This window comes from Nomascus leucogenys, chromosome 20, assembly GCF_006542625.1.
Source record: "Nomascus leucogenys isolate Asia chromosome 20, Asia_NLE_v1, whole genome shotgun sequence".
Classification (NCBI taxonomy): Eukaryota; Metazoa; Chordata; class Mammalia; order Primates; family Hylobatidae; genus Nomascus; species Nomascus leucogenys.
In genome coordinates this window covers 60,676,986-60,696,580 of record NC_044400.1, presented here as the reverse complement: position 1 = coordinate 60,696,580, position 19,595 = coordinate 60,676,986, and the positions used below count along the sequence as shown (strand labels likewise).

Here is a 19,595-nt window from a genome sequence, read left to right as displayed (position 1 = left end):
GAAATACATTAAATAATTGCTAATTCATCAATGCGTTTATCAAACTGTTTTTTCCCCAAAGAAAAATTAGGAATTCTCATATTTTCATGCCCAGAGGATAATCCAATTTACCTAAACTCCCCCATAATAACTTTTGAAGAAAAAAAAGAATGTGCTCATATAACTGTCACCTTTTTTAGTTTTAATGCTATCATGTAAGACTTAATCTCGATGCATACTGGACGGAAAAAGCAAAATGTATTTAATACATGTATTAAACAGGATGCAGAAAAACACTAAGAGTCAATTTTGGTTAAAAGATCTGATAAAAATGTGTTTTGGTAAGTCATACCTGGTGGATCCATAAAATCAAAATGTACCAAATCATCAATACCAAGTTTCTTCAATTGTAACACAACTGATCCTAAATTAGATCGCAAAATCTCAGGATAGGTGTTATCCTAGCAAAAAACAAAAAACATTTATTTGTCATGTTAAAAATGCCTCAGTCTCCTCGTTCCAGAAAACAAAAATCTGCTGCCTCCTGAGCTATTTGTTTTGGCATTACTTCTACGCTGTCTCAGTAGAGATAAATACTTGTAGGCTAGATTAGAGAGAAATCATTTTTCTCCAACTATCTTTATAGTATTCAAAGTGTTTGCTACTGTCCATAAAACTCGCAACTTCAGAAAGAAATCTGTATAGTAGTCTTCACTCATCTGTACTTGCAGTTTCCATGGTTTCAGTTAAGCACTGTCAACACAAAAAATTTTAAAGATTCCAGAAACAATCCATCAATTATAAATTGTGCAACATTCTTAGTAGTATGCTATATACACTATACGCCCATTTGTCACTTAGCAACCATCTGTTATTAGATCAACTTTTGCAGTATCACAGTGCTTGTGCTCAAGTAACCTTATACTTAATAATGGCCCCAAAGCGCCAAGAATAGTGATGCTGACAATTTGGATATGCCAATGAGAGGCCCTGAAGTGCTTCCTTTAAGTGAAAGGTTGAAAGTTAGTAAGGAAAGAAAAAAAGTTGAAACCTAGTAAGGAAAGAAAAAAAAAATCACATCTAAAGTAAGAATGTATCTTCTATCAGTGAAATTGTAAAGAAAGATATTTATACATAGTGTATGTAAGTAAGGTTCAGCATATTCTAGTTTTCGGCGTGGGAGGGGAGGGTCTTGGAATGCATCAGGCCTCGAATAAGGGGGTGTACAACTATCTAAGTTAATTACGCCATACATTTCACTCCTGGAAAAGCTAAGGAGCTTTTAATCCTAAAGGGCAAGATTAAGTAAATAAGGCAATTTTCTTCTGGTAAGATAATTCAACTTAACATTTTAAACATATCGGCAGGAAACGACAATACCCCATACCTGCATTTCTGTTTTATAAGCTTTCTCTGTGTAAAGTCTGAAGCATTTTCCAGGTCTGGTACGTCCAGCTCGACCAGCCCTTTGTTGAGCTGAAGCTTTACTAATAGCTGTCACCAAAAGGGACTCAACTCTGATTCGAGGATTGTAGACCTATTGGAATTGAAATAACGCAGGAGTCTTTCTTCAGTCAAACATAAAATTGTGATGCAACAGAAGTACCCAAAGCCCACAGTTAATTCCAAAATAAACAAAGAAATATCGATAGCCATAAATCATGCTGCTGCAATAGACAACCCATCATCCTGAACCTTAAAGTTCTTTCAGACATTCTAATTCGATCATCTGAAAGACTCAAACTAACATGAAAAACTTCTCGTCAAACACACAGACAGCTTATATAATCCTTACTCCTCCTAATTTCAGGTCTATAAGGCTGACCTTGTTCCTTGCTTTTTATATGCTGGGCAGTCAAGGATTCTGCCCGAAAAGAAACCTTCACTTTCAAAACTCGACGGTCTGAGTACTATTACTATTACTGTTTAATGAAAAAATTTCCATCAATAACAAAATGTAATCAATTTATCCAAAAGATATTTGAAAAATAAAACATGTATTTATTGAATAGCCACTTCACCTGCATTTCACTTCATTTAGTATACAGCACTGTTAAACTAGAGGAGTAACATAGTACTGTTTTCAAATAGTGTGCCTAGTTGACAGCAGTAACTCTAATGTTGGATAAGTGACTGAACTGCAGGGATGGAAATCCTGTACTTTATTACTAAACCCATACTGTTCAATGAATATACAAGCCAAAACGCCCACCGTCACTACACTGAAACAAAGAAACCAAAGCAACTCTAAAAGATAAAAAAGCCTAGAATTACATATTAAACACTGTCTTAATTTCTGAGAGCCAGCCAAAACATAAAGGGTTCATACAGCAGAAATCTGAAAACGAAACAAAAGATAGGAAAATAATTCTGAAAGGTAAATTTTAGCCATTAAATGAATGGGTAGTAAGTGCTGTTAAACCAACTCTAATTTATAAAGTATCCACTAAATATGTACCTTCTGTTTCGCAAATCCAGGATCAATCACAAACACCACACCATCTATTGTCAAAGATGTCTCTGCTATGTTAGTTGACACAACTACCTGTTAAGAAATGGAGTATATAAATTATATTACATATCAAATAAAATTAACAGGACTGTTAAAGATCAGCCACTTTCACTAACACAAGGAATTTCGAACTAGCAAATAAACCAGAAATATTATTTGATCTTCAATGGCCAGTGCTTTAAAAAGGTAAATTAAAGTTTAAGAAACCAAAATTTTCTTTATGCCACAACAGCAACTTTTCTCAACAAAGCTATTACTTCAGGTTATCACTCAACCCCGTTACATTTTGCTTAATCAAATTAATAGACAGCATAAAAAGAAAAATACTGATAAAGCAACATAACATGCCTTACAAAACGTCTGATAAAACAGCCCTTATAATTTGTATTCAAATTTCCACAAGTGTATCTTTCAATGTTTTTGGGCAATATTTACAAATGAAAACTTCATTATTTATATCACCAAAATTCAACTCAACATTTTAAACAAAATGCCACATGGAAAAAACCTCAAGTTATAATCCAATAAGAACAGACAGATCAGCAGAATCAAATGTAAATACTTTGGTAAATGCATAGTCTCAAAGGGATGACATGTAATACGTTACTACATACAAAGCAACTGTTACGAACTATAATTCTTCATTGACAGAAAATGTTTAAAGCATTTACATACTAATATGATAGCTTGTTTTGTATATGTGCATGTTTTACTATATATTACATATGTTTTAGAAAATTAGTTAAGGACTTGGGAAATACATGTTACATATAATTTTTTTTTTTTTTTAAATAGGAAATGGGGATTCCTCATTAGTATTTTAACTCAGGACATGACTTTCAGGAACAGGTTACTGATATTAAGTTGAAGATGTCTGTATATGCGAGCAATTGATACAGAAGATGAATCAAATAGAGTCTGCTTTTACCATTTGTAAGGGATGATTAGACATGGATAGAAAGTGTGAGTGGCACCAAAGGCACACTGTGAAATTTAAAAAGGTTTTACTTCCATATCAAAGACAAGAAAAGCTTTACTGAAAAATAATAGCATTTAAGGATAGTCCTTGAAGGTAAGGTTAAGACCTACTCACGAGAGAAGGAAACAACACTAGCACTAAAGTTCAATCTTAAAAAAACACGTGGGAGAAATGCCTATGGGCACATACAAAAAATGAAAAGATTTATATTTATCCCTATTTTATTTTAAAAACACTTAATTTTATAAATCAAATAGCTTTAAAAAATCATAGGCTTCTGCTGCATTAACTATTTTACTTAACAGTTTCATTTTCTGATTTCATATTTACTAAGTAGTAGACTTCCCAAAATACTAGCAGGAAACCTCAGGGATTTAAAAACATAATAGCAATTTACCATCAGGGTATTTCAGAATAATTTACAAGTCAAAAACCAAAATGTTTCCTTTTATTTGTCAGTTGAAAAGACTGACAACTAGCAAAAGAATAAGGAACCACAAGTGGTTTGATGATGTTGCTGAAATACATTCTTCAGTACATTTAGATGAATAATCAGCAACTAGAACTGAAGCAAACAACGACATACATAAGGTTAACAGGTGAAACTCAAATAAGCATAACCTGCATTTAATATTCTTCTAGAAAGTCAGTTTGTTGTAGTTAAAGAAGCGATGAATTTAGAGGTAACTGGCAGACCTAGCAATCAAACCTGAGTGGCTAAAGTAACTGTGGAAAGGTTTTAACACCCCCAAGCTTGTATTCCTTTTATAACTTGCATATTACTTAGTCTACGTAACACAGGGTTGTAGGGAATAAATTATGTAAGGATGTAGAAATGCTCTATAAACTATACAGAATAGGCCAGGCATGGTGGCTCACACCTGTAATCCCAGCACTTAAAAAGGCCAAAGAGGATTATTTGAGTCCAGGAGTTTGAGACAAGCCTGGACAACATAGTAAAACCCCACCTCTACAAAAAATTAAAAGAAATTAGCCAGGCATGGTGGCACATGCTTGTAGTCCCAGCTACCTAGGAGGCTAAGGTGGGAGGATTGCTTGAGTCCAGGAGGTTGAGGTTGCAGTGAGCTATGATCATGGCACAGAACTCCACCCTAGGCAACAGACTGAGACCCTATCTCAAATCTATACAGAACCAACTAGATGCCTGTAAATACAGAAGACGTCTTCTGGCTTTCTGGAATTCTGGGGTGAAAACCATAGTTCTGAAAATATTTATGAAGAAAATCACTTTTAAAAAAGTTGTTCTGGGAAAAAATACATTTCACATATTTCTTCTGTAACAATACAATGTGATAAAAATTTCTCATGTGACCAACTCTTTGAAGAGTTACTATTATAAAAAAGTTAATTTTTCTCCACAAAATAATTTCATCCTGTGTGTATGTTTTTTGTCTGGGTGAGTGTATTAAATTCTGTTAATACTTAACAAGACGCGGATGCATGATTCTGCAAGTGTTTAAGAATCACATGATTTATGCCAACTTGGCAAACCCTTGTCATTATTGATATTAATAAGAGCCTATTGCCAGCCCAAAGTCAAACCCTAAAATACAAGTGTTAAATTGAGTCCTTATAAAAAAGCACAAGTTTTAGCCTTTCTCAAGGACTAAAAATAGCTAAGGCTAAATACACACACACACAATGCAAAAGCAAACTAATAAATGACAAGATAAAAGCTTCTTTGGTACTTCAGCATTTGAGTGAGGCAAGCCCTAAGCATATTCTAATTGTAAATGGCACAACATACAATCAGGAACCCATCAGGAGACAAAATGACCTTGAATTTGTCAAGGGATTTACATTATGACCAGTAAGAATCAATATAATTGTTACATGCTTTCTAGACCGCAACACTGCAGTATGCGTTCAAAGAGCCTTAAAAAGTGTTCAAACCGCACTGACTAATATGGAACAGACCCTATGGTGAAAAGCTTGGCATCACTGTCAGGACATGCTAAGAGTAAATTTTCCCCCCTCAATAACCTGCCTTCTAATAGAACTCACTTTTTTTCTAATACAACCACTTCCCCCTGCTCCACCCCCAATAACTCCACTTCAAAGTAGAACTCGCAGTACTTCATTTGCCCTACCTGAATACTGTCTGGACACAATAATGCATTTAAACCAATTTGGACTTTTAGTCCCCAGGGAACTCTGTGGGGGTCTCCAACACAAGGACATCAACTTATTTGCTTATAAACATCCCAGCAGCACCACAGTAAGCTATCTTCAGATCCTGGATCATTAAGTCTTTCTTTAAAACTATAGAACCATCTCCACAAGGGCCATTTCTCTTTTTTACTGAGCAATGTATGCTCTGAACCATATTAATCAACGAAATGTAGGATCAACTATAGAAAAGTGAGCTATTTGTATGAACAAAATTAATGAAAATTAAATATTTAAAAAATAATTATAGTTGTATTTTAATAACAACCAAATTCATAAAATAGCAATTTTAAGTCTCAGTCCAAAAATGCAGAAGTTATCTACCGAAGAGTAAACTTGAATGCATGTAAAGACTTACTATAACTTTTAACTTAGTCAAATACTTGAATAAACTTCAAAAATTATCAAGAGGTAAAAATATCTACCCTCATATAAATATATGTTGCATTCTCAACCTTTGATTGCTAAAAACTTGAAATCGTTCACCATCAGTGCTGTAACATGTTTAAAAGGCTGTTTGTTTTATTAGTACCACAACCAAGTTATAAAATCTATTTTTCATAAACTTAATAGAGAAATAAGAAATGGCACGGCCTTATAAAAGGGACTCAAATAAAAGTTACACAGAATCACAATTAATTTGATGGAAATTAAAACTTGTATTAAACATTATATTTGTTCAAAAACTTTCAATACTTTTATATATTTGCTCTATGCTAGCTACTATCCTTATATTAGAACAGTTTAACAAAAAAAAATCAAATATTTTGTTTTTCACAATTAGATGCAAACAGTAAGTTTAAAATTACATATGAACAGTAAAACTTGTATAGATCCCTCCTCTATAAGCTAGGCTTGTATGAAAACTTTAAATTTGTGCTTAACATGCTGCGCCTCAGAATGTTCTTCCTCATAATGAAAATGATGCAGCAACTGCCAAGGAAGTCTTCCTTTACTCTCCCTAAGACTGTCCAGGGAAGCTACATCAGTGCTTGTCTCAACCTCTAAGATGAAACTGACTCAAGGCAAGGATAACATGATTTCCCAGCAAGAGGTCCTACAGTTTTGGCTGAAACACCATCACTGGATGGCAAAGTGGCAATATACAGCCCCTAGTTTTGAATTAAAAGCTCATGATCAGTCCTCAGAGTGAGCCCATCACCAGCTGTGGCCATCATCACATATCCAGCCACTGCTGAGTCACTCTTTTCAGTAAGACAAAATTCTCCTCAGCATCCTAAGGATTTAAAACACAAAAAGCAAAACAGAAACAAAAACTTTAATTTACTTCATAGACTTACGACAGCAAGAGCTCAGATGTGTAACTAGTAAATATGGGCCCATGTATCTCAAAGAAGAACTCAATGAAACAAGTAGTACACAAAAGGATGCGCAAACAGGACACCTTTGTTGTACACCAGTTTCACTCAATGGTAAACAAACACAACGTTTTAAAAATAAAACAAATACAGATATACAAAGTACACATGATTTCAAGACAAATGAAAACTAGGCAGGCTGAGGGCTGGGCTTAGTGGCTCATGCCTGTAGTCCTAGCACTTTGGGAGGCCCAGGAGGGGGCACTAATTGAACCCAGGAGTTTAAGACCAGTCCTGGCAACATAGTGAGACCCCAAGTTGTTTAAAAAAAAAAAAAAAAAATTACGCTCTGCCTGGAGGATGTGTTAACTTCTTATTATATAAATATTTAAGACATATATTTCTGTCTGTCTCTCTCTCTCTATATATATATATATCTGCTGATGAGGAATCAAAGATGTCTTCCCAGCCCCTCAACAAAGTATCTCAGAAATAGGGCTGAAATAATCTTGTTCCTGTCCGTGTGACAGGATCTAGATGAAGCTTCTGCGTTCCAGGAACTCATATACTTATGCAGTGTGATCAGTGCCACATTTTTTTTTTTTTTTTTGAGATGGAGTCACGCTGTTGCCCAGGCTGGAGTGCAGTGGTGCGGTCTCAGCTCACTGCAACCTCCGCCTCCAGGGTTCAAGCGATTCTCCTGCCTCTGCCTCCCGAGTAGCTGGGATTACAGGCACGTGCTACCATGCCTGGCCAATTTTTTTGTATTTTCAATAGAGACAGGGTTTCACCATGTTGGTCAGGCTGGTCTCAAAATCCTGACCTCGTGATCCACCTGCTTCAGCCTCCCAAAGTGCTGGGATTACAGGCATGAGCCGCCACGCCCGGCCAGATCAGTGCTACTGTTATTAGAGGTCTGCACAGGGTCAACATTTCACACCTATAGACATTACATTTGGTGAAGCCTTAAACAAAATTATGGGCAGAAGGCCAAGGCACCAAAGAAAAAGTGCTTACTTTATACCAAGTGATTTAATAGGAGAAAAGACAGTACTTGGCCAACATCCTGTTTTCTTAACCCATCCTAACGAATCTTCCATTTGCTAAGGAGGGACTACCTAGGAGAAGCAGTACTCATTCTTACTTTAGGGTCAAGAGATATGCAGAACCCTACAAATGGATATTATTTTGTTGTATAAAACCTAGATCACAATCACCCATAACTTAGTCCTTTATAACTGAATAAAGTTTATATCTCATAAATAACTCTTTCATTATTAGTGAAATATTTATAAAGAACATTTCTAATGTTACCTTTCTTCCAATTGCTCCATTCTGTTTTTTGGGAGGTGGAGGCTCAAAAATGCGTTGCTGCTGCTGAGGTGGAAGTGTAGAATACAATGGAATGATTTTAATGTCGCCAACTTCAGGGCCCAAATCATCAACTTCACGCTTTATTCTCTTACAGGCTTCATCAATTTCCTACAAAATAAAAGTGAGTCTAAAAACAAAACGAATACTGAAACATTTTAAAGTATTTATTATAATCCTAGTTCTATGCAGTCTGTTTTATGTATGCCATCTTCTTTCACTTCATGTATACCCTATTTTCAATTTAGTAACCAAAACTAATTTAGCAAATTTCAATGGGATTTACAAAACAATCCAAGAAACTTTCATTATTGTATTCAAATGAATATATAACTGCCTTATTTGCATTCCACACCCCTTTTCTTAGAGTCAGATTTCCTAATTAATTCTCAACAAATTGTACTAAAATTGAAATTTCTCACCCAGGAATATTTAAATGCACTCATGACCTTTTCAATTTTCACAATCTAAAAGAAATTGATGTGCTAGACATTTTAAATAAGCCAATTAGGCTTTAATGTCACGTATCACTAATGCAATTATATGGAAGATTTGCTTCATTGTGCCTAATGAGAACAAACACCTTTACTGTATCAACACAGATATTTAAGAACTAGGCTAACCCAAATGTCTTAGAGCAGCTACAAATTTTTTTCTCAGAAAACTACAGTCACACATTGCTTAATGACAGGAATATGTTCTGAGAAATTTGTTAGGCGATTCTGTTGTGTAAACATTCTAGTGTATTCACGAACCTAAACTGTATAGCCTATTGCTCCTAGGCTACAAACCTGAGGAGCATGTTATTGAAGTGAATACAGTAGGCAACTGTAACACAATGGGAAATGTTTGTTCATCTAAACAAAGAAAAGGCATGGCAAAAATATGGTATAAAAGATAAAAACCGCCAGGCACAGTGGCTCACACCTGTAATCCCAGCACTTTGGGAGGCCGAGGCGGGCAGATCACCTGAGGTCGGGAGTTCGAGGCCAGCCTGATCAACATGGAGAAACCCTGTCTCTACTAAAAATACAAAATTAGCTGGGCGTGGTGGCACATGCCTGTAACCCCAGCTACTCAGGAGGTTGAGGCGGGAGAATCGCTTGAACCCGGGAGGCAGGAGGTTGTGGTGAGCCGAGATTGCGCCATTGCACCCAGCCTGGGCAAAAAGAGGGAAACTCCGTCTCAAAAAAAAAAAAAAGGTAAAAATCAGTACACTCGTATAGGGCATCTGCCATGAATGAAGTCTGCAGGACCAAAACTTGCTGTGAATGAGTACTTAGTGAATGTGATGGCCTAGGACATTCTGTACAGAACTGTCTATTTTATAAACACTGTACATTTTGGCACACAAAATTTATAAAAAAATGTATTTTCTTTTTTTTTTATATATTTTTCTTTCTTCAATAAATTAACCTTAGCTTACTACAACTTTTTAACTTTATAAACTTTAAAATTTTTTTAACTCTGACTCTTTTGCAGTAACACTTAGCTTAAAACACAAACACACCGTATGGCTGTGCAAAAGTATTTTCTCTTTATATCCTTATTCTATAAGCTTCATTCTAATTTAAAATTTTTTACTTTTACAACTTATTAAACTTTTTGGTTAAAAGACACACACACTTAACCTAGGCCCCCACAGGGTCAGGATCATCATTATCACTATCTTCCACCTTAACATTAACCCACTAGAAGGTCTTCAAAGGCCAGTAACACACATGGAGCTGTCATCTCCTGAGATAACAATGCCTTCTCCTAGAACACCTCCTGAAGGACCTGCCTAAGCCTGTTTTACAGTTAACATTTTTAAGTCGAAGGAGAACACTCTAAAATAATGATAAAACATGTAGCACAGTAAATACAAAAACCACTAACAATGTCCTATTATCATTATTATTATGTACTGTACATAATTGTACATACTATATAGTACTTTTAAATAACTGGCAGCAAAGCAGGTCTGTTTGAACTAGCATCACCATAAAGCAGTAACATGTTGTGCTATGATGTTGCAAGGTTACCATTATAATCTTATGGGAGCAGCACCACGGCTATCTGAGAAGTTTGTCTTGACCAAAACGTTGTTATGTGGCACATGACTATATTCTAACGCATTTGCATTCAAGAGGAGACATAATGAATATCAAGACAGAAAAAAAGAGAGAGACAGATTATGTATGACAGCTCTGGGAGAGGCAAAGGAACTTAAAAATGGAAGGCAGCACTGCGGACAAATGTATTCTAAATTTTATTGAAGTATTAATTCAATTAAACCCAGAAGTATGTAAAACGCTTATTATATACTAGGCAGCCTGTCCAATAAATGACCCAATCAGAAGCTACCCTTGTCAACAAATTGCGTGTTTTTTTCAAAGGACAATGATACTAAACGGTGAGGAAGAATTTTAGGACATTTACTTTATATTTTTTTAATGTCCAACTGTGTTTCTATATCAAAAAACACAAAGTTCTTAAACACAGCAAGAACAAATAAATTACTTTTCACTTATTTCAAACGCATCAGTTTTTTTTAAAGGTTATCTGTCTCAAAAACTGTAACACAGAAAACTATTAAAGATTCAATGTTACTAGATCCTCCTTTGAAATCTCAAGTTTCTAAAAGAAAATGAAAGTAGATGCTATTCATCTAAATAAAAAATATAACAAAGCGAACAAATATTTTTTGAAAATACTGCTTTCAAATGTTGTATCTAGATTAGAATGCCCCCTGCTGGCATGCAAATAAAAAATTAAGAGCTCTCCAACTTAAAAAAGATTTGAACATAATATAAAACTAAGCTTCCAACATTTAAAAGTGTCTGCAATTTTGTTAATTTTACTGTATATAAATGAAAACTAAATGCTCAGAAATCACAAAATATCCAGATTTCACACATTAAAAATTAAGTGCTTAAATTAGACATTTGCTTTGTGATTCCAGTATTTTAAAATGACAATTCTAACTTTATTGGAGATTAGACTACCCAATCTGCTAAGTATGGATGGAGCTAAAACAAAATGATGACTATGTAGGATATAAAGGCATCTCTAAAATGTGGAAGATGTAACACTTATGTTTTTAGATAGTCCTAAACAGTTTTAAAACTTGCAATAAAAATTTTCCCTGAGGTTTGCCAAACTTCCAAAAAGTCAACACTATCAGCTGAGAATGACACAAAACTTATCTGCATTCATCAGAATATAAAGAGAAACAGGTAGTGGAGGAAAAGAAGTTTCACTGTCCCAACAGCAGCCATCTGCTTAGTCATTAGCAATACTGAGAATAAAGACAGACAGTTCAGGAGTTTTTGATTTGAGGAAAGATTTTTAACTCCAAAAGCAGCAATATGTCAGTAAATTAATCTGGACCTTACCAATTAACTCACTGCATGTTGAAAAAAAATTTTACTAAGCAAAATTAAAAATAAAATTATTTAATTACTATCACTCTTATCTAATTACTATCTAGGCAACACTTTAAACTGTTCTCTCTCCCTCCCAAATTAACTCACATGACTATAGAAGCACTTTTATTTAGGCAGTCAGAATATGTTCTTAAAAACCAGTTTTAAATTTTTGAGATTACTCAATTTCATGGAGGCTATTCAAATTTACAAAGAAAGGAGTACTGATTTCGCAGTTGCATTTAACTTACCAAGTAAAAATAACGAAGGTACACAAAAATGAGAAGGTAATATTTACTTTAGACCAGCTCTACTACTAAATACAACAAATGAAATGTAAACAAAACGTTAGGTTTTCTGCTACCTTCTCCCCAAAACTCTTCAAATTCAAGACTGGGAATCTAAAGATAATTTAAAGAAGCAATGGTATGCATAAAAACAGTTGACAACTAGAGTGGCATTTTATTTCATGGAAGACTTACACTCTAGCACACATCTGAAAACCCTTCGGCTTACTCCCTTCCTTTCCCCAGCTGTGGGATTCACAGAAAATACCGCACAAAGTTGTCTCAGAGAAAAACCTTTCAGGTCCTTAATCATGAGGCCATTTGATATTTCTGGTAGAATCTCAATATGCTTACGTTATCTGAGAATGATGACAATTTTAAATAGTGATTTAAAAAACAAACATATGGCCAGACGCAGTGGCTCATGCCTGTAATCCCAGCACTTTGGGAGGCCGAGGCGGGTGGATCACCTGAGGTCAGGAGTTCAAGACTAGCCTGGCCAACATAGAGAAACCCCGTCTCTACTAAAAATAAAAAAAAATTAGCCAGGTGTGATGGTGGGCACCTGTGATCCCAGCTACTTGGGAGGCTGAGGCAAGAGAATCGCCTGAACCCAGGAGGCAGAGGTTGCAGTGAGCCGATAATCATGCCACTGCACTCCAGCCTGGGTGACAGAGCAAGACTCTGTCTTCCCTCCCCACCCCCAAAAAGAAAAAGAAAAACCCTTTCGTAAAAGGCTTTTTAAAACTCTGTATTATCCAAATAGCTTCTGAATTTATTTAGCCACTCAGGTATTCCAAAGCACACCTATAAACACCCTATTGAAAAGAAGCTTAGAAACGCTACATTTGGCCGGACGCGGTGGCTCACACCTGTAATCCCAGCACTTTGGGAGGCCAAGGCGAGTGGATCACGAGGTCAGGAGACTGAGACCGTCCTGGCTACAAGGGTGAAACCCCGCCTCTACTAAAAATACAAAATTTAGCCGGGTGTGGTGGTGGGTGCCTGTAGTCCCAGCTACTTGGGAGGCTGAGGCAGGAGAATGGCATGAACACGGAAGGCGGAGCTTGCAGTGAACTGAGATTGAGCCACTGCACTCCAGCCTGAGTGACAGAGCGAGACTCTGTCTCAAAAAAAAAAAAAAAAAAAAAAAAAAAAAAAAAAAAGCTACATCTGAGAATAAAATTTTAAATGAAGTAAATTCTAACTAAGAACTTTTAGTCATCCTTCCCAACCTTTAAGAGCATATGGGAAGACAAAACCAAACTGAAGTGTTTTGATGATGAATAGGCTCCCAAGTTCACTCACAAGCTAAATAACTGATGAGGATAACCTGATTTCAAAGCAGCTGTGATGCAAATTCATGCCTCAGCATAATAGCACTTATATCCCAGGGATCTCCTATAACTACAATTGCAAAATCTTGAAATTCCAAAGCATTTAACACTCTTAAAATAATTAACTATAACACAAACTCTAGTGGTATACAAAAGTATTCCTACGGTATACAGATAAAAGGGGTTATATATTTTACATATTAATACAATCAGGTTGAAGAACATTGAAATAAAAAATATGATTAACATGTTCTTATGATTAAAGTTGCTGCGCATTAGAAACAGTATGTCAAAAGCTAAATAATGAAGAAAATTAAAACAATACCTCTTGACCAGTTAAGAAAAGAAGAAGATCTCCCTCTTCCTCTTCACACATATGAATCTGGATAACTGTTCGAATTGCTGCTTCAAGATAATCTCTCTCTGGTTCTGGAGTATAAAAGATCTCAACAGGATGTGTACGCCCAGGAATAGTTAGGAGAGGACAGTTATCAAAGTAAATCTGGAATTTTCCTGCATCTAGAGTAGCGCTCATAACTATAACCTGAAAGAAAACAGTAAATTACTTGAAGCTGCCTTCAAGGATTATTACATGGTCTTAAAGTATAGCAACATTTACTATTCTACATATATATCGGCTATAAAAATGCCCATGAAAACCTCCAAATAAACTGTAAATGAAAAATCAAATACATAATGGCTGAACTATAGTAAAAGTTATTTACATTTTTAAAAATTTAGAAAAAAAATAAATGCATGAACTACAGCATTTCTTCACAAAATACCTTAAAGTCAGTTTATAAAATTATATGTAATTCAGATTGCGAAAACATTAATATGCAGTATAATTATTGCTACTATTATTAAAACAAAATTTTGCAAATAGGAAAAAACAGAAAGAAAATGCAAAAAACAAAAAAAAACCTCAGTGGACCAGATACAGAAAGGTTCCTCCATAAAATGTTTCATTAAAGTTCTTAATTTCTATTTTCAGGTTCTCACTAAAACCTTGGTAGCACGATAAATTTAATAAATAATGATAGTACTCACATTATTCTTTAAATATATTTTTTAAAGCATTGACCTAATTTGTATAAACAAAAACATGCTCAGGCCTCAGTTTTTTTTCTAAAGACCCAGAATCTTTCTTGCCAGTACTGAACCCTTGTTTGTTTGTTTTTGAGACAGAGTCTCACTCTGTCACCAGGCTATGAACCCTTCTATAACACACATATCAACAAGGGATGAGTCTACATTCCAATGAATAGTATACACACAGAACACAGCAAAAAGGGGAACGTCACAGACTCTGGGGGACAAAAATGTCAGAAAATAGTTTTAGGCCCTTAATCAATACAGTAACAGGGGCCAAGGTACATGTGGTATGGAGGAAAGAAGTAATACACTAGGGTAAGTGACTACATTTCTAAGGAGCTGCCTGTCCTGTGTATAGTTATTTCCACTCTCCAACACTGCAAGTTACAATGGGTGTTTGTGACGAGACAAGGACATGGATCTGAGGGAGAAAGATTTGATCCTTAGGTAAAATAAGCCTCTGTACTTAATGAAGGGTACAGTGAGTAGCACAGTTACACATATATGTTATTAGATTATAAAAGAACTAGGTGAGTTACAAATTGAGAAGATTTGGCTTAAAAATGCATTACTATAAAGGGGGAGAAATAAAGTCTAAAATGAAGGCACAGCAAAGCAGAAACAAAACAAGAAGGTACTTACTAGTTCCTTCTTTTACAGGTGATTTCTTACAGTTGGTTATTGATCAGTATGCATTCCCTGTTTTTATGCCCACATACACACATATATAGTTAAATGGAGAGAAGAAATTACTTCACCTTTAAATCTGATCTCTGTCTTACAACTTCCTTCAGAACACCCATTAGAATATCTGTAGCCAGTGTCCTCTCATGAGCCTCATCAAGAATTATTACACCATAACGCTCCAGGAGGGGATCATTCATAGCTTCACGAAGTAACATCCCGTCAGTCATATACCTATATTCCAAAGAACACGTTGGTTAAAGGTTCCGTTAGGTCATTTTAAAACCAAACTTCGTGACAAAAATGAAATGCAAAGACATTAGGTAAATTAAAAATAAACTTCTGCCCCAAATAAATGTGCTACTGTTTCATGATCAATTGTAAAATTAAGTTTCAAGAAAATCTTTTAAGAGTATACAATGAAACAAGATATACATCATCAATTCTTGAAAAATGTAATACTGAAGTGTACTGGGAAGACATAATATGACCGATTATGGAACATAATGATCACATGGTTTCACACGAATGCCAAGGCAAAATTCGTCATTTTCAATTTCTTAAACCTTTTAAAAACATACAAATATTCAACACGCAAAATAAACCAATAAACCATTTTAAGTTGCTTCATGTCACACCACTAAAATGTTACCACATGCAAATAAGCATTTTTTGTTAAGCCTTAACAATTCCTTACTTAATAAGCTAACAACAGGCTCTTGGTTCAAAAGGGCTGAAAGCACGTGAGTCCTCCCACCCCAAAGAAATAATCTTAAAGCACAAAAGGAATTCATTAATAAAAGAAGTGGGACTGAGGGGCAGCACCAACACTAAAGAAATGCTGATACATAAACGGAAGATAAAAAACAAATGATGTCAGATTGATCAATGAACCAAAAAGGGAAACCAGGCTTAGTTAGGGATGGCTCAAGTGAAGGCAGCTATTATGGACTCCAGTTATCAAAAGAGAGGTGCCATGTAAGAATGAAGGCAATGAGATCAAGGGTCAAGATTGTATAACTTTGCAGGGGTCAGCTATCTCCTGTCCATTCCACACTGGTTACTGACGTCACTATGAAAAACAACTATCTTCCTTTTGGCACCTGGACAAAACACAGGATGCCTTTAGATGCTTAAGTCACAGCTCATTCAGTTAGATAAAAACCCATTATTTTATTTACGGATTTAAAAGTGGTATTAAAAAATCTGAAGCCATCATTTATGAATTCACCATTTTGGCTCTTTTTATGATTAGTCTAACCTAATCTTTCATGGACGAACTGGATATTTTTAGCTCATGCCATCTGTTGCAGCATTAAGTTCAGCAAATTGATAGTGTACAACAAAAAGAAGTGAATTCTCTTTATTTCACCTAAACTTAATTTTAAATTTAATAAACTTTTGGCAAACAAATTCATCTTAACTCATTTATGTGCTTTATGCTTCTTGTCCTTGGTCATATTTTTAAAAATAAACTACCACATTCCTGGGAGAGACAAACAGCATTAGTTATAAGGTTATTTTATGTAAGACCAAGAAAGAAAACACACTGCCAATTAAATTATGACTCAGTGCCTTAAAGACAGTAAAGCATAGTGCATGAATCAGCAACACTATAGCCCGTAGCTGCTTTGAAATTTCTTTGATCTGAGGACATTTGGTAATTTTTCCTGTCTTCCGATATATCACAGACACGAGATAGGCAATACTCTTGTACATGATCTCAGTAGCAGAACATAACACACAGCTTCCTCTATTTGTGAGTTACCTCTCTTAGCTTCAATAGAGCTGTCTGTTGATTTGCAGGGCAAAAAAAATGGATTGGTTACTCTTCCGACATTTGCTCAAATACTAGCATATTTACACTCTACTGCTCCATTTCCCAGCCTCTTGATACTCAGTACTCATTTCAACATGGAATCATAGTGTAATATTTAATATTTCTGAAGGCATTTAAATTAGCAAATACTCTCAGTACAGACCCAACAATTCACATTATGTGAGGTGAAAATATGTACAGCTAGATCAAGTTCAAGCATTCACAGGCAATAATAACCAGACTGCCACCAACTACAAGACCTCAGTAGACTGTAAGACACATTGTAACTTCAGACAAAAAAAACTTGAGAAAAAAGTCACAGAAATGATAAAATATGACTTTAAGTTGAAAACTTCTTAAAACTAGTTTTAAAAGTCACCTTCTTTATTTTGATCTTTTTTCTCCTCACATTCCTCAAGCTTTAATCAATCACAATATGGAGCAGAGCTAACCAACAGACATTCCTTTTTATTTTTCTAAGGGAAGAAATGTTACAGATGGCAGACTATAAATATTATAAATTAGCTTAATGGAAATATTTTATTGTGCTTTATTAACTATGCATATTGCGAGTACTTAGTTAAATGGCCAAAACTTCTGTCATCCACAGACAATTCCTAATGGTTCCTCAATACTGATCATCACCCAGTGATCCCATTCCATGAGGTGCTGCACTCAATTACTTCCTGCATCACCAGTTAATATGGGATATTGCTGTTTGTACAATGAAGAATTTCAAGAAAAATGAAATTTTAAAATTTCAAAGTTCTCAAGAATATAGTCAAATTTATTTATTTTCCAGTGAAGAAAATGAAAAAACCGTAGTCAACTTTTCCAGACTCTCAAAACCAGTTACTAAGACTAGGTATCACTGTACTGATTCCCAGTCCTAAGTCTCTCCTACATTAACACACACTTCACAAAGTCCCAGATAAAGGAACACATCGTACATACAAATTTCATAGCAAAAAGCTATTCGAAAGATATGCCCAGGTCCTAACCTGTGGTACCTACCAACGTGACATTATTCAGAAATAGGGTCTTTGCAGAAGTAATTAAGTTATAAATTTCAGACAAGATCGCCCTGAATTTAAGAGTGGGCCCTAAATTCAATGACCAGTATCTTTACAAAATGTAAAGAGAGGGAGACTTGAACACAAAAGGAAAGCCACGTGAAGATGAAGGCAGAGACTGTGGTTACAAAGCTACAAGCCAAGGAATGCCAAGGACTGTTAGCCACCACCAAAAGCTAGGAGAGAATCATGAACGACTGTTGCCACTTAGAGCCTCCAGTTGAAACTAACCTGCCAATGTACTGTTTTTGAACTTCTGACCTTCAGAATTGTGACAGAATGAATTTGTTAATTTTAAGCCACTAAAAAAAAAAAAAGGAAAAGAAACAGTACTCAATGATTTGCTATACTGTTAAATGTATGAAACCCTTTGCTTAACAACAAAAAACTAACTTGACATAGAACTCAGGAAAGGCAGAACCAGGCACTGGAGATAAAAACTACAGTCCATTTTCCTTTATGTAAGAGTCAAGTTTTACTACCTTTCTTAGTAGTAATGAAATATTTATCCAGGCTAAGGATGAGTCACAATAGTAAAATTTTAAGTTTGAAGTTTCAATGATGAATTAATAAAAGTGCCACAGGATAGCCAAACTCTACACTTTACTGGGTGCCTTACTATCTACAGTGTTTTCCAACTGTTTTAGGGCAGAGACGCTCTTAAAAATTTATTAGCATCCTCTGGGAACTAGTAAGAACTACAAAACTTGAGTCTCATCTCAGATCTACTTAATCAGAAATTCCGAAGGTGAGGCATAGCAGTCTGCTGTAACAAGTTTTCAAGTGATTCTGATGATTGCTAAAGTTTAAGAAACACTAGTCTAAATTAATCAAATTAAACAAGAAGCAGATTACCTAAAGTAGATGTCTAAAGTAGCAAAAACATCCTTGGAGTAAGTAACAGTTCAGCTTTTCAACTGTGACTGCTTAATAAAATATATCAAAAACCCAATGTACTGAATAGTACCAACCTAGCTTAAGTATTTTTTTGCAACAGGCACATGTAGATGGCATAGTATAACTACAGGCCAACTGCCAACTATGATCTCAGCAAGATGATGACACCTAACACATCACTAATTCTGATTTGAACAAACCATGGTAAAACATTACATCCTGCAAATATATTACTTATTTATATTTTTGTATTTATATATGTATATATATTTTATGAAACATTCCAAAAAATTACAAACTAAGCCTCAGAAAGGCAAAAAATCGTTTTTCTAAAATGAAAACCAGAAATCCCTACCTCAAACCTTATGATTCCTCCCCAGTAAAATTCCAGCTTGGTTAAATGTTTAAAACAAAAACAAAATAGTAAAATACATGGATTAAATTATTTGAAACAATATTGGGCAGGGTATGATGTAAACCCTGGACATCATAAAAGTGGTTAATTCAATACGTGTACAAAATTCAAGTTTCTGTGTTGCATGAAGTGTCATGCAAAGACAAAGAAATGTATGACAAACTGGGCAAAAATTGCAACTTATATCCAAAGTGCTAATTCTGTTATAAGCTCCTACAAATCAGTAAGAAA

General features: G+C 35.1%; 1 protein-coding gene across 1 annotated transcript in view; it reads right to left on the bottom strand.

Annotated features, from left to right (window-relative positions):
• Positions 1-19,595, bottom strand: part of DHX15 (DEAH-box helicase 15) — a 57,114-nt gene that overhangs the window by 13,148 nt on the left and 24,371 nt on the right. The window contains exons 4-9 of the mRNA XM_030800873.1: positions 15,235-15,394; positions 13,707-13,925; positions 8,294-8,461; positions 2,438-2,524; positions 1,367-1,516; positions 332-440 (exon numbers count right to left, since the gene is read on the bottom strand). Coding sequence (XP_030656733.1) covers positions 332-440; positions 1,367-1,516; positions 2,438-2,524; positions 8,294-8,461; positions 13,707-13,925; positions 15,235-15,394 — 893 coding nt within the window. The remainder of the gene's footprint in view (positions 1-331; positions 441-1,366; positions 1,517-2,437; positions 2,525-8,293; positions 8,462-13,706; positions 13,926-15,234; positions 15,395-19,595) is intronic.